Source organism: Lepidochelys olivacea (genome assembly GCF_965140295.1).
Source record: "Lepidochelys olivacea isolate rLepOli2 genome assembly, chromosome: 5".
Lineage (NCBI taxonomy): Eukaryota > Metazoa > Chordata > Testudines > Cheloniidae > Lepidochelys > Lepidochelys olivacea.
The window spans coordinates 101,176,787-101,192,073 of record NC_140415.1 but is presented as its reverse complement, the minus strand read 5'-3'; the positions used below and the strand labels follow the sequence as shown (position 1 = coordinate 101,192,073).

Sequence of the window (15,287 nt, the reverse complement as noted above, 5' to 3'; positions counted from 1 at the left end):
CACCAACAGAAGTTGGTCCAATACAAGATATCACCTCACCTACCTTCTCTCACCCCACTGAGATGGTAATTTTGTATGTTGAGCTTTAAATAAAACGTAGTACTTAATGACAGGTTTCAGAGTAGCAGCCGTGTTAGTCTGTATTCGCAAAAAGAAAAGGAGGACTTGTGGCACCTTAGAGACTAACCAATTTATTAGAGCATAAGCTTTCGTGAGCTACAGCTCACTTCCTCAGATGCATATCGTGGAAACTGCAGAAATAATTAATTCCAGCAGTTCTGAACAGGACATTGGCACATTGATTTTTTTTTTTCTTGTCTATGATCAGGCTGTAAGTAGTAATCCGTCGTTCACTTTTGGGTAAAATACAACATTTTATTTTTTTTTTATTTAGAGATCTATTTATAAATCTTTATTTTTTCATAGCATAAAAAGTGTACAGCAATGACAGGATGAAGTCTGGTGCATTAAAAGAGAACCCCCTTATTGTGACACACGTGTATCAGCGCAGTGAAACTGTGCTGGTGAATGGGAACAACCATGAAGATACAAAAAAAAAAAATAGCTAAGGGAAGTAACTTTATTAAACACGTTTGAAAGATATCAGTATTAACAGCCTAGTCATATTAACAATTGTTTAAAAGGATGAAATATCAGTTAGTTCAGAGTTCTACAGTATGAAATATTATGGCATCAAAATACCCAAAAGTATTGACTGTAGGGAATCATATATTCCTTAAACTGACATTATAAAAACAGCTGAAATGACCAGAGTAATAGACTATATTAGAGCAGAACCAGTAGCGCGGATATTTTTTCCTTTGGGGGTTTTTGTTACAATTCCTAATTTATACTGTTAAGTATACAAACATTTTGTTTTAAATAAGGTATTGAACTGTTTAGTTTATTCATCTCTAATTTAGAATAACTGAATATTAATGCTTAGATCTTTCTACTTGCAGAGTATTGTCACAGTTACGTTTGAAATGTTAGGAAACACAACTGAAGAAAATCTCAATGAATTTATTCAGGTGAGTGCTGCATAACTGTTACCTGAAAAATGTGTACTACACCACTTGAGAAAATTATCACTTGTGTAAAGCTTCAGTTTTTAAAAACATATTCCTATTTGTAGAATCTTCTGTGGGAGAGGAGTGTGAAAGACAAGGCTGGTCATCCCATGGAGGTCATAAGACTCAAGGTTCAGCTTTTAAATTTATCTAACTTTTTATAACAATTTCTATTTTTTTAACTCCCTTACTCCTGTTAAGGATAAAACAGTCCAGCCATATCCTTGAATGTTCAGAGTTGCCCCATCCCTGGATCACTTCATTTGAGCTAGGGGAAAGGGGGTAATAACTTCCTTTTCAGGATGCAGTTCTCTCCCACCGCTTCACTCCTCCCACACAGCTAGCGAGCTCTGCTGGCCAGCACACGGGGGAAGAAGACCCATACATCGTTCCCTTTACTCTCAGCCCACTTGCTCTAGATTTAGTGGGAGGAAGCACAGTTCCTGTACTCCCCCAAGCACCAAGGCTAGAATTATGGTCAGCTCGCTGTGCAAGGGTGGAAGAATCCTTATTCCCCTGTATTGCTACTGTAGGGCTAGTCACAAGCTATTCCATAATGGTCAGTTGTGTTAATGTTGAGTTTTCTTTGCAGAAGCCCTGGTTGCCAGCTCTTGAATGTTATATAGTCCTTGAAATCTTCCTTCTGTGTGTTGTCATTCCTCTGAAAGATCCCATCCCATCACACCCAAAATGGTCACTTCACTTGGAAAATATACCTAGGGTTGTAATTATACTTCTTGACATAACTTGCAGAAATTGAAATGCACCATAAAATTCGGGAAGGGGAGTTGAGGGGAAACATGTCAAAGTCAACACTTAACATTCTCTACAAACCTGAGAACCTGAGGAGATGATATTTTTAAAGAAGCAATCAATGGATATGCAAACATTAAGTGAAATTTCTCAGGAAAATATTGTCCTGTATTTGCAAGGAGTTTATAAATAGCTTCTATTTCAGTGTATGTTACCTACTCCCCCACAAACAAACAGCTGGTTAAAAAGGTCATAACAGAAAATATGCACATTCAAAACTCTGTCAATGCTTTAATAGCGTACAGTAAAGAGAAAAAATATGTTCAGGTTTATTTTCTTATTGCTTAATGAGAACAGCATTTGTAATGGTGAACAGTTGACTGACAAAATAATTATTTTTACTTGAACTTTCAGTAGTGGTTATATATTTGTCTGGTCCTACTACAAGAAAATCAGGACACTTTTGTTTGTCTTCAGTCCTCCTCCTCCCTAAAATCTAAAAACCCACTGATACTACTTAGAAAATACAGTCTGGGAGGAAATAATGTTGCTATGTATCAGTATATGTTCTGCATTTTCCCCACATTTTACTATACTGAGCACTTGAATCAAAGCAAAATGTATAAGGAAGGCCTCTGTCCTGCAAGTGTCTGTGCACTAAGCCTCATTGAAATAAATGGGCCTCCATGCAGATGTGTCCAAGTCAGTTGTAGTATGGGTGCCACAGTTTCTCTTTTTGCTTATGTCCCACCAGAAGTTATAGTCCTGTTTGACACTACAGTCATCTTAACACCAGTTAATTTGTCAAACAGAGGATTAGGACTTCAGGATTTCAGATGAGGAATAAGTAGAAAGGAACTGACTGACAAGATCCTACTTTAATGCAAATGACCGTGTGTGTGTGTGTATAAATAAAACTAAAACCTCTTCCATCCTCCTGAAAAGATACAGTATATAAGATAATCAGAGATGTGTGTAACTAGAAAGTTTTGCAAGGTTTTCTATGAAGTGTTAATGGATCTTTCCAACGGGAGTTTTTGGCACTCGTTTGTGGTCTCATTGTGTTGGCTCTAATCACTTCATTATGTTGCTGAGCCTTTTTAAAATATCGACAGTCATACACATTCATATATCTTTGTTTTAGAATAGTAAAAAAACTGAGGGTGTCAACAACTTGATCATAATTATCCATAACCAAGAAACTCTGTGTTGTACTGTCTACCTACTGTGATAGGAAACGGTGTGCTGTTCTCAGTCACACATACATTATATTAACTAAACTGGCTTTTTAAACAATTGAAATACATAGGCTAAAAATGAAAATTTAAAAATCCTGGCAACTTTCCAGTTGAATCAGAAAACATATATTGCACTAGCTAGACAATGTAATATAATCTGACCAGCATTACCCTTATCTGGTCTTCCTCCTCCTATTTGTTAAGTCTGCGGGTTATGTTGTCTTATATTCAAATTATTGTATTCTCTTTGTACAGTGCCTAGCACAATGTGGTTCCTATTCAGATTACAGCCTCTAGGCTCTATTGTGATAATAACAATAACTGTCCTCCTGATCAGGGGTTGGTGTCTATTAAAGACAAATCTCACCAGGTGATTGTCCAAGGTGTCCATGAACTGTATGATCTAGAAGAGACCATGGTAAGCTGGAAAGAGGATGATGAAAGAACAAACAGATTGGTTCTAATAGGTAAGAGGAAACCATACATTTCTTAGTTTTGCCTGTTGTGAGAAACAGTTGACCAAAGTCAGACTACAATTCTTCAACGGGTAAAACAAAGTAAATAAAATAGAATTGTCCATAAATTGTATGCATATATGAAGTGTGTGTAATTAAAATATGTGTATGTATGTTTTATATATTATATATGTAGGATTAGCAGAATTCAATTTTTTATCATTTTGATGAATATTAGTAGTTTATTTTTAAGCATTTTTAATAATTTACATTTTCCTTGTGGCACAAAATTATGGGTTTTAAGCCTTTTTCAGTTTTTATCAATTTTAAATTTTCACAATTGTGGGACATTATGGGGACAAGGGGGTCAGACAGTATTTAATGACAGTAGAAGACACTGATATTCAGAAAGTTAAAGCTTCATAGAAGTTAAAACGCAAATTATCAACATCACCTGTCAAAATATACCCAAGTAAATATCCTTAAATCAAACTCTTAAATTCTCAAGTGGCACTCTTTTTTTTTCTTTGTCTGTCTGTAAATTGTGATTATTGATGGAAATATTTTGTTGGTTTGTGTGTACAGTGACATCGACGTATACTGACCATTTACCGATTTAAAAAATTGAATACTTCCAAGTCTATATGTAACTTTAAAAAAAATCTAGGATTAAAAACAAGCTTGTGGGAATGATTATAATCAAAGATTTGATAACTTTCCATAAGGAAAAAATTTTATTACCTTTTAGGTGTATGTAATCTTAAAGGCTGATCTCATGTTTTCTTTCAGAAATGTTCATAATTAATGTTGAAACCACACACCTCTTAAGATTTTTGGTTGTTTTTTTTTTATCTAAACTCCAGTTTGACTCTGAAGTTTTAATGAAGATTAATCCAGCATTTCTTCCCCATTTCTCTTATTTTATACCTTATTGTAGCCTGTTTGGAAATCTATAGCTTAAAGTTGCAACTTAAGATCATTATAATAAGCCTGTGTTTTTAACTCATTAGTATGTAACAGGTGTTTGTATACTTGTTTTTCATTGATGTATGGATTATTTTGTGATATGCTGGAAAATATGAATTTTTGTCTGTTTACAGGCAGGAACTTGGATAAGGATATCCTTAAACAAGTATTTATAGCTACCATGACAGAGAAACAGGAAAACAGTTGACATCACACCACAAAGAAGAAGAAAAATCTGTCCTTAACACTGCAGACTTTTATAATAATGGATGACATGCAGTACAGAAGCTTCAGTTTGCTCTTGCAATTTATAGAACTGTTAAACTCTGAATTTGACATTACTCCTGTTATGAATTCAAAATCATCTGTTTAAATATATGCATTTATGTTACAGAATAAAATAGAGTAAATCAGTGTTTCTAAAATTTTGGCATGTGTTTAAATGATGCAATAGTAATATCATATGTATTCACAGAAATAATTAAGGATAAGTTGGGTTTTTTTTATGTTTGTGTGTGGGTCATGTAGTATTATGAATGACTATATCTGGTGCACATCCACAATAGAGAATTTTAGAGCTTCCCAAAACAATTCTGAGGCTAATGCTCCCATCCTGTTGATTCTTTTAATAATAAAAAAAATTAAAAACCATCACTGATTATTCCCAGTGAGGCAATCATAGTAGAAAGAGTCAGGTAATCATGTTGTTTAGCTCCATATTACCTTTCTCTTCCCCATCCTTTTTAGATCCTTTAAAGTAAAGATGATCAGTCATCTTTTTCAAATAGCTTTTAAATGATTGTATAAGTAAAACTTAAAAATACCTTAACGACAGATGTACAAAGTTAGGTAAAGGATAATATTGACATATACATAACTACACCCTCAATCACATTTTCATAGAATTGAGATCTGTAAATGACTTCTTGGATCTTCAAGGTTATGACCCTGTCAGTATTGGATTCTTCTATATAGGGCATTTTCTGTGGTATTATCCAAGATGTCCAATGCAATTTCTTCCCTTTTTAGTGAGATCGTATGACTTTTTTTTTTTCCCTGGCAGTGCATATTGTTGTTGCAAAGGGAACTTAAAATGAGGTTTGTATCTTTGATCTTCACAAAATTAAATTCTTCCTCCAGCTTTGTATGACTCCTAAGAAGAACTATACTTATTAGTTTCAGTGGGATATATAAAATATAATTGGGCAGATAAATATGCAAAAGAAAATACATGTAGATGAGAGTGTTAAAATGTTTTGTTAGTTTTCAAAAGGTTATTTCTCATCCAGTAAATAGTCTGTAGAATTGAGGCTTTTGCTTTAGTGCATCATCGATGCTTGGATGAATGTTAAAGCTTCTGGGATTTTCACAGAGTAATGAAATGGAAGCTTTCATGCTTCAAACTCCAAAAACAACATGCTTCTTTTTATCAGTACAGAAAATTGTTCATTGAATTTCCTAGCAGTGAGCATTAAGACTTCTGGTAAGGCTAAAATGTTAGCGTTCTTGTTATACTGTATCTGTTTTCAAATTCTGTGCAATTCTTTTTATCTTATTTTCCCCCCAAAGACTGAGACTGGATAGTTCCGAGATTTGTATTGGGATATGGAAGTTTTGGTGACTGACAGTTCAGTTGTATATGTGGAACAAATTGGTGATTTCAGTCCACTTCCTAGTGGACAGCTGTTCGTATCCCCCAACTATGTTCACAAGTTGCCAAAACTGTCAGGGAGCCACAGAGTCCAGAGACTGAATGGATATGGAAATTTAACATCCCTCTCACCTGAATAAATAGATCCTGTAAATTAAAATACATTGAATGGCCACCATAGGAAAATTTGTGCTGCATTTTCCTGTACTATATCTGCCTGTGGACAAATAAGACTTCAGTTTGGCATCTTTCATGGATGTGGCATCTTTCATGAACATGACATTCATTTTAAAATGAAAGTTAGGTGTTAGTGCTCAGTTTAAAACAAAATAGACTATCCGTTGAGAGAAGCAGCCCTATGATAATAAACAAGTGTCTTCTCTCTGTATCTAATGGAATACAATAATTTTAAGGCAATACAGTTCATTTCCAAAGAATTTAGTAAGGAAAGCATTGCTTATTAATCTTTCACAGTAGCCTCCATCTGGTTTGACTCAGGATAGTATGGAAGAAAGTGTGTTCTGTAAGAGCTACTTGTAGCTTCAGTTAGGATCAGCTCTGACATGTTCCCTGTTGCTAAATCCCTTCCACAAAATATAGAATATTAAGTTTCCAGTTATGAACTGTTCGTTATTCATTACACTTTATTACCTTGCTTTAGTTAAACTTCTGCTGCTGCTTTCCATTGGTGGGCAGCAAATGGAATCTGACTGAATCACATCTGAACTATTAGTGGAATGGATTGATTTGATATGTGAGTGTACATTTTTGTTCGACAATCTGGAAAATTGACAGTGCAGTTTACATTTTTAGATGGTATTTACCAAGCTGAGGCATCAGTCCCTGATCGTGCAAATGAAATAGAAAATATATACAGTACTGTCCACAGTTTTCCCTTATTTTCCTTGCAGCCTTGGTTTTCACTCTGTGCTTTCTTTGCCTTCAGCAACCTTACGTTATAAAGACACTCCGTCTAGTTGAGGAAGACACTAATACTTTCAGAGCTTTTTCTTGAATTGCCCAATTCTGGACCATTCATTTTCCAATTTGGGAAAAGCCTATATGGGTTCAAACAAAAAGCACTTACTAGACAGCAGTCCCTGAAGAACAGGTCAACTGATGGGTGCCCTATCCATTCCCTGTTCTACGCCGTCATCCTTTCCCTTCTTTGAAGGGGGAGAGTAGCCACAAAAATCCAAGATATTAGCAGAAGCTCCTACCTATTCAGATGCCTCCTTTCACAGGGCCCAGTTCCATATCCAACGTCAGCTATATTAAATCTGATTACTGAGAAGATAACAGAGTGAACCTCTACAGTTATACCAGTTCTTAAATGTGTCCATTTGTCAGTCCTGGATGCTGGTGGCTCACTGAAGCTGAAGAGTCAGGACTAAGCAGAATCTTGTTTTTATGCATAGCACCAGCCTTTTCAGGTTTTTTAGGTGTGATCTTCCCCCATCTCCTACCTCCACAGCAAGGAGCTGCAGCCTGTGCTCCTGCTCTGTTCTCCCCTAACCTTGCTTGTTTTTAGATCTCTGCTATTGGGACTCTCCTCATCCCTTGACTCTGTCTCTCTAGAGCAACCAAGCTAGTGTCAACCAGCTAGCCCACCCTGTATGCCGTCTGTCTCAGCAGGCTGCCCACATATCTCCTTATGCGCCATTTCCTCCACAGCAATGGTGGCACAGAAGGCACTTTTCAGCAGGTACCACCAGAGTAAGTAAAGTGGCTTGTGCAGCCTGATCTAAGCCACTTGCAGTTATTTCCATATTCCTCCACCCCTCTTGGATCTACATTTTCTGGGGTGATTGTACTCGGCTCCTCTGGTCTGCGATTTTGCCGGCCTGCCATCAGCTGGCCTGAGGTTGCTAGCTAAGGCCTTCTCCAATTCTTAGCATAAGGTAGGGAAAAGTAGCTCTATTCTGTGTCTCCCTTTCTCAGCCCCTGACTGTCAGTCCCCTGCACCCTTCTACTTTTGCCCATATGACCTTGGCAAAAGCAGCTAGTGATAGCCCCTCTTTACTCTTATTTCCAAGTAAGGCAACAAGGTGCCACTGTATTTAAATGAGATATTTATTCACAGACTGTTTGGTGTCCTTTCCACGTATCCAGCTTTATGGATCCACTTCACTCCTGCCTCTCCTCCTGTTACGCGGAAACAAAAAGGAAAGGGATTGCAAAAGTTAGGGCCCCAATTGGCTAGATGTACTGCACTACCCCTATTTTTGGGAATGTGTTTTATGTCATTAACATTCACTTTATGTGCCTGCTCTTGCAACTTTCAGCGTAAATTGGGATCAAACTGAGGTTTAAGCATCTGGATCTCTATTTTGGGGAGGATGGAGGCACAAGAAGAAAATGTACATATCCAAGATGAATGTTATTACTGCTCAAAGAATCCTGGCTGAGGTTTTCTAAACCTCCTTGGGAATTTAGACATGCATCTTGCATTCATTTTAATTCTTTAACTGTGCAACCTTAACTTCTCATAATGTAGGGTGGATTAGGTTGATATTTTTTTCATTCAGTATAGTGTAGTTCAAAAGAAGATTGTTATAGACTGACCTCCTGTTTAACCTACACACCTTATTCTGGGCTAATTTAGCAGGGCTTCTCCTGCACTGATTGAAGTCCACTGGTGTTTTCCTTGAGAGGGTAAGGATCAGGACCACAAATATTACTGAAACAATGTTGTTTTCTATTTCAGGTGAAGATCCATGATATTTTCTCTCCACTTCATTTAAAGTGTTTGTGACATAATCCTCTGATATATGGAGTAGCCATAATGCTATGCTAGTACAGTATAATGTGAAGATATTTAGCAGAGGGTATCAGGAAGAGATGACTTGTTAGCCCTGTAGTTATAAACAAGGGGAAGAGTTTAAATATTAGTCCCCATCCAAGAAGAGTTGGGGGGCAGGGGAACAGTTTGATTTTGGGAAGGATCCCGTAATATCAAGGAACAGCTAATCACCAGTGGTCTCCCCCTGAAGCTTACCCCAGATTCCAGCCGGAGTCAAAGCGAATTATGCGGGTAAGAAAGAAATGCAGGATTGCCAGCCAGAACACACCCCAGTGATCACACATCTTTCCTTAGGGGGAAAAAAATAGTTAAACTTTTTTCTAGCCCAAAGCTGGCACAGTTCAGCACCTCTATAGATAAAAGTTCCAGGGCTGGTGATCAAAACAGAATCTCCTATCTTGATAGGGGAAATTTCATTTTGCCAGGATTTGCTTAACATAATTGTTCACCTTGAAAAAATCATTCGGTGGGTAAAGAAAAATCGATTTTGCATTCTTGTCCCCTCTTCCAAAAACAACTCTGGAAGATGCAGAAGACCTACTTGAGTTTAACTTTGATGATGTGTTATACCAATAAAATAAAAACCAGCAGGATCTTATTAAAGGGGAAAAGGCAAAATGCCACATTTACTGTGAATATAGAAAGAATCATAGTAAGCAGTTAGTTATAGCTATAACACTCCATTCAATTTCATATTTATTCACACATTCATACACACACACACAGAGACACAGGTTCTGTAAGGTTGTTATCATAGTTACCAGCCTTAGAGTTGCTCATGCCAAGCCACTGGCCAGGCGGCCTGGACATGAGGAAGAAGTAGGGCCTTGTCAGATGCTCATCTGATGCTCCTGGAAGTTGGTTTGCAGAATCAGACCCCAAAGTTCTCACTTTCTAGAGTCCATTTTTATAGGAATTTCTTCTTATGCCAATCTATGGGAATTGCTTCATCATGCTGTTGCTGAATCAATCAGCAGATGGCACATTCCTGATGGCTCTGTGCTGCCAGATGTTATCTTGTTCTTTGGTTCTCCCATTCTTGAGGCTGTTGGGTGGATTCCAGTCTGCCCTCCGGGGGTCCTCTGGTTATTTCCACTTGACGCCTTCTTCAGCCGATGGTCGCTGGATTCTTAGGCTGGCACCTCCCTGATCGTTCAGTTATTATCCACACCAAGCATCCATCCACATACATCCTCTATCTCTATTTTAATCACAATTGTTAACAAAGCAAGATGAATACAACAAAAGGGCGGGGAGTCTCTGGGTGCTGTTTCTGTTGTTACAGAGTATTGCTTTGAGTCTCTCTCTGTGAGTAGCTGTTACAAAGAATTCCTTTGAGAACAGACTGTCTCAGAATGTACTATCACAATTGGCAGCTTGCAAGTTGCACACACAAAAAGGGAGCGAAACCATACCAAAAACCAAGAGACCTCTTAATTAGTAATACCCTGGAATTTAAACTATGGAGACTCAAACTCATTTGAGATTTTAATACAGAACTTCTTTAATATGATCCAACAGATGATCTGGTAAGGAAACATTCAGGTTTTGGAGCTAAAACTCTGAGTTGAGTTTGGCCTGTAGGTTGGCGAGGCAGAGCCTGTAACTGTTCAGTGAGAACAAATTTGCACTGCAGCCCTTAGAATCAATTCGTGCCCAGGTCCCAACTGCAGCGAATGTTCTCATCCCCTAGACCCTCTGCATTGATTAGCAGCATCCCCAGTTCATTGGGGCGCTCTCGGAGGGTCCAATTCATATGAAGAAGATCCCGGAAGAGGCGTGGTTAATTATACCCGCCAGAGGGAAAGCAGGGCGCAGCCTGCTCTTATAGGCTACATCATTTGTTTGCTACATCATAAAAAGATATGGGCGAAACTGTTTAAAGCTAGAAAAACCCAGGCTGAAGTGGCCGCTTCCACCCCTCTGCTTCGCTGCTAAGCGATGCTACTTTCCACCTCTGTCATTGATTTAACAGCTACTTAGCTTTATATCTGTGGGGGTTACTTTTGTTTTGCGAAGTGAGGGGAAGACTGGGGAGACCTACCCTTTCGGCTAGAATTACAGCTTTGTTTTCTGAACTGCCTGGCTGAAAAACAAAACAGATGACATTGTATTAGTGGAGGCCGGGCAACACCCCCAGCGTGGTGGTGTAAAGATCCGAGCCAGCCATCTAAACGTAACCAGACCGTTCGTTGTATGCAGAAAGAGGAAACCTACACGGCTGCTTTTCTTAAGAAAAACCGGTTTGATTTAACCTCTCTCCCTTTAAAATTAGTACCGATGTAACAGCAATTACGCAGTGATGTACATTTCCTTTATAACGATCGAATGAACAAGTGGAAATTTCTCCCCCATAGTGTTTACATTTAGTAGAAGTAATGTTATTGGGCGTGCTAACATCAAGACAAAGCTCTGGCATGCCGCACCAGACTCATAGTAAACTCATTCTATTGTTCCTCCTCACGTCTGTATTTTCTCAGAAGCGAAATTGCTCCGTTCATCTTTATGAATCATTTAGCCTGGATGAATTTATTTTCATTTTGTACTTTGAATATTTTCCAGAGTTGTCTTTGTATATTACGGACATTGCTTCGGGTACAATGACAAAGCACTAAGGTTCTTGCAAACACGGGCACAGAGATGAAGCCGTGTATGGGTAAATAAAATGTAGCCGCTATTAAGGAAGAGAGCAAACACTTGAATGGATATCCTGTAACGGACTAGACGGTGTGTGTTCATGGAAATGCTGGCAAGGAGAAAGCTTTGATATGCAGGCTGGCTTCTGTGACCCCAAGTAAACTTCAGTTTGCCCAGGGTTTTCCTGCTAGGTGAGAAGAGGGTGAAAATGTCCTTATTCTGACTTCTCGATCTCAAAAACTAGGATCAGTATGCACCAGGCTTCAGAGCGGAAGACAAATCCACAGAAGGAGAATTGTACAGTTCTTACGGATTTTTCTTCTCTAATCCCACTGCCGCTGTGCCATTTCCTTCTGTTTTCATGTGCAGAGCTGGGAGGTAAATAGTAACCTCTACAGTTCCCATGTGCGGTGTCACTTGCCATTTTCATGCCCAAATCCACCTGCAAACGAGCTGAAGTTTACAAAAGCCAAGCTGACCAGCTGGGGGCCTGGGGCTGGACCTTTTGCCCCAGCTGTTTAATACTTGGCATAGTTTCTTTCGTGTGTGTAACTTATTAGCAGAAGGGAACGTCTAGCCTTTGCCGCTGTCGAGCAGCGGAGGGGAAGTGGGAATTCGTTCAGAACGGCAATAGGAAATCCTCTCCGAACCCACCAGCCTCCAAACTTCATAAAAACACCTTTCCCCAACTTCGGCTCTGCGCTGTGATCTGTTTACTTTAGTCTCCAAATTGCCGTTCGTTAGTTCAGCTCTTAAAACAAAGCCGTCAAGTGTACATTGTTACCACGCCCGACCCGACTGTCGCCCGGAGATAGCGCCTCATTGCTATGCATGTACAATTTAACTGTGCTGAGTTTCAAGCATTTCAAATAAAGCGTTTTCTCGCCTATCTAATTTGAAAATTTGACCTTTTGCTTATGTGCACGTGTTCATTCAGTACAAACCCTGGGCCCTGTGGGTCAGCGAGTAGGGCTGTTGGATGCCTTTTAGCGGGAGGAGATATAATTATTTGAACTATTTGATTGCAGAAGTTTTCTGGCTTTAATAGCAGTGGTGAGCTTTCATTTTTGGAGTGTCTAAGCGTTTGGGTTTCGTAAGGAGGGAAACCACACGCGCGGACTTCAAATGCCATCCCTCTGAAAAGCCCCGAATCCCTACGGATGTTAATCTCCACCTGATCACAGTTCAGCAGCCCTGAGAAGCGCCGCTGCAGATTCCTCGTGCCACCGCTGCACAAGCAGCCCCTTTCAGCAGGCAGCGCCGAGCAGCGGCTAGTGATTCCAGTCCAGATCTTAGTGACGAACGGCGGCGACGTTTACGATGACTATAACTTTGCGCAGGCACATTTTGACGAGCACCGGGTGCATCTTTCCGTCGCTAAAGGCTGTAAATGCGCGTTCTCCATGGCCACCTGCCTCTCACCCGCCACAAGTGGTGAAGAGCCTGAGAGTTGTAGCCCCGTGGGCCACCCCTCCCTCCCGAGCTGCTTCCTGGGGGCTCCGCCAGCGCCCTGCTCTCGCCACTGCCCGATCAATGGCAACCACATCCCCAGGACTCAGCATCCTCCCGCTCCGTGGTGGGCAGGGCCCAGAACTTAGGGACCTCACTGCAGCGGCGAACCCATTGGGCTGTAGCAGGGACCAGCAGCTCCTCTCCCCCCGCTGTCTTGGGGAGGGGTATAAGAAGGGCTCGGACGCGGCTTTCCCAGCCACACGGCGAGGCGGCGGCCAGGGCTGCACCAGCGTCGGTGGGCGAGCGGCCCCATGAGCCGGCAGCTGGGCGCGCGGGGCTCGGACGGGGAGGACGAGGAGGAGGAGGAGGAGGAGATCGACACCGTGGGGGCCGAGGAGGTGGAAGGGGGCAGCGGCGGGCAGGGGCAGCCCCGCCGGCAGGGGGAGCCCGAGGGGAAGCCGCCCTACTCCTACATCGCGCTCATCACCATGGCCATCCTGCAGAGCCCGCAGCAGAAGCTGCCGCTGAGCGGCATCTGCGCCTTCATCCGCGGCCGCTTCCCCTACTACGGCCGGCGCTTCCCCGCCTGGCAGAACAGCATCCGCCACAACCTCTCGCTCAACGACTGCTTCGTCAAGCTGCCGCGGGAGCCGGGCAGCCCGGGCAAGGGCAGCTACTGGGGCCTGGACCCGGCCTCGCAGGGCATGTTCGACAACGGCAGCTTCCTCCGCCGCAGGAAGCGCTTCAAGCGCCCCCAGCCGCCGCCGCCGCCCGCCCCGGTCCCGGCCCCGGCCCCGACCCGGCCGCCGCCGCCCCTGCTCTGCCCGCCCTGCGCCCTGCTGCCCCGCGAGCCGCTGCGCTACGTGCCGCCCGAGGCCGGGCTCCCGCTGCACCCCGCCTGCCCCCTGCCGCGCCGGAGGGCGGCCGGCTGCGCCCTGCACCTGGGGGTGCTGCTGCTGCGGGAGCAGGCGGCGGCCGGGGCGCAGCAGGCGGCCGCCGCCCCAGGCCGCGGCTGCTCCTTCAGCATCGAGAGCATCCTGATGGGCAGCGAGCCGGCCCCCCGGCCCCTGCTGCCGCCGCCGCCGCCGGCCGCCGCCTGGGCTTGCGGGCCCCAGCTCCTGCCCCGCGCCCCCTGCCTGCTGCCCGCGGCGCTGCTCGGCGTGGCCTCGCCGCTGGACGCCGCCTGCTGCGCCCCGGGGGCCGGGAAGGGCGCCCGCCTCCTCCGGCCCATCCCTGGTGCGGCGGCGGCGGCGGCATTGCTGGGCTGCCAGCCCGGGCCGGGCCCTGCCAGGCTGCTGCCCCTTGGAGCGGCACCGGCCGCCTTCTAGCGCCCAAGGGGACCGGCCTGGCACCGCCACCCCGGTCCCAGCCTCCGGCGACCCCTGCCGGGGACGTTGCGCGAACACCCCGGTGGGTGGCGTTAGCGCCTCAAACAACTTCATGCTCCGATCGGGAACTGCCCGGGCCGGGCCCTGCCTCGCGTTTGCCGTCGGGGCGGGCGGCTTGTGCACTGCCCGCCCCCCCCCATCCGTCTCTGGGTGGCGATTGTCATGGAGCGCCTGACTTTATGCTGCGAGCTGAAACTGACCGACTCTGCTAAACTTGCAGCAGCTCCGGCTCTGGCGCGTGGCGATCATGCAGCAAGTAATCCCCTCACGGACGTGTGTTGTCTGTCAAATGTTTACAAAGCGAAAGACTTTAAATGCGGGTTGTTTTTTTAAGGAACAGGTCACCGGGCACTATAGTGAGCGTTGCGGTTTCTCTCCCTGTGCAACGTCAAAAGCGCATCCGGTCTGCATTATCTGAGTGAGAAATGAACTAAGTGGGTAACTTGTGGGATTCAAACAAAAACTTCAAACACAGGACAACTTCCCCTATAATACGTTTCCTTTTCTCCTCCTTTGAACGACAAACTTTTCAAAATGCCAAACGTACAATACTTATGTATCCTGTGTTTCCTCTTGTAACGGGTTTGCAATATAAATAGACATTGCAGCTGAATATTTATTGCCTGTGATCTGTATTTGGAGCTTCCGTGGGGAAATGTTAACATAAACTTGTGTATAGCCTAAATAAAAAACAATATAGTGCTTGTCTTTCCTTTTTCTGAAGTCAGTTACAAAGGATAACACAATTAAGCATATGCTCATCATAATATGTATAAAATCTAGCTGCCTACTTTCCAAACGAAAGAGACCTTTTCCCTTTTATGTTTTAATGGGAACAAAAGGGTCATTTCGAAGGCCCTCTAGGGGGTGTATT

General features: G+C 43.0%; 2 protein-coding genes across 2 annotated transcripts in view; both read left to right on the top strand.

The window, feature by feature from the left end:
• LOC311521027 (zinc-regulated GTPase metalloprotein activator 1C-like) overlaps positions 1-4,884 on the top strand; it is a 42,626-nt gene extending 37,742 nt beyond the window's left edge. The window contains 5 exon segments of the mRNA XM_084629099.1: positions 963-1,031; positions 1,136-1,201; positions 3,399-3,528; positions 4,617-4,669; positions 4,672-4,884. Of these exon segments, the coding sequence (XP_084485225.1) occupies positions 963-1,031; positions 1,136-1,201; positions 3,399-3,528; positions 4,617-4,669; positions 4,672-4,755 (402 nt within the window). The 3' untranslated portion in view covers positions 4,756-4,884.
• An 8,452-nt stretch (positions 4,885-13,336) lies between these two features.
• On the top strand, positions 13,337-15,081 carry LOC311521218 (forkhead box protein D4-like 1; the record flags this gene model as incomplete). Its single annotated transcript, XM_084629438.1, has 1 exon — positions 13,337-15,081. One exon carries the CDS (start codon positions 13,337-13,339, stop codon positions 14,351-14,353), a length of 1,017 nt encoding a protein of 338 aa, XP_084485564.1. The 3' UTR covers positions 14,354-15,081.
• Between the last annotated feature and the right edge of the window lie 206 nt (positions 15,082-15,287).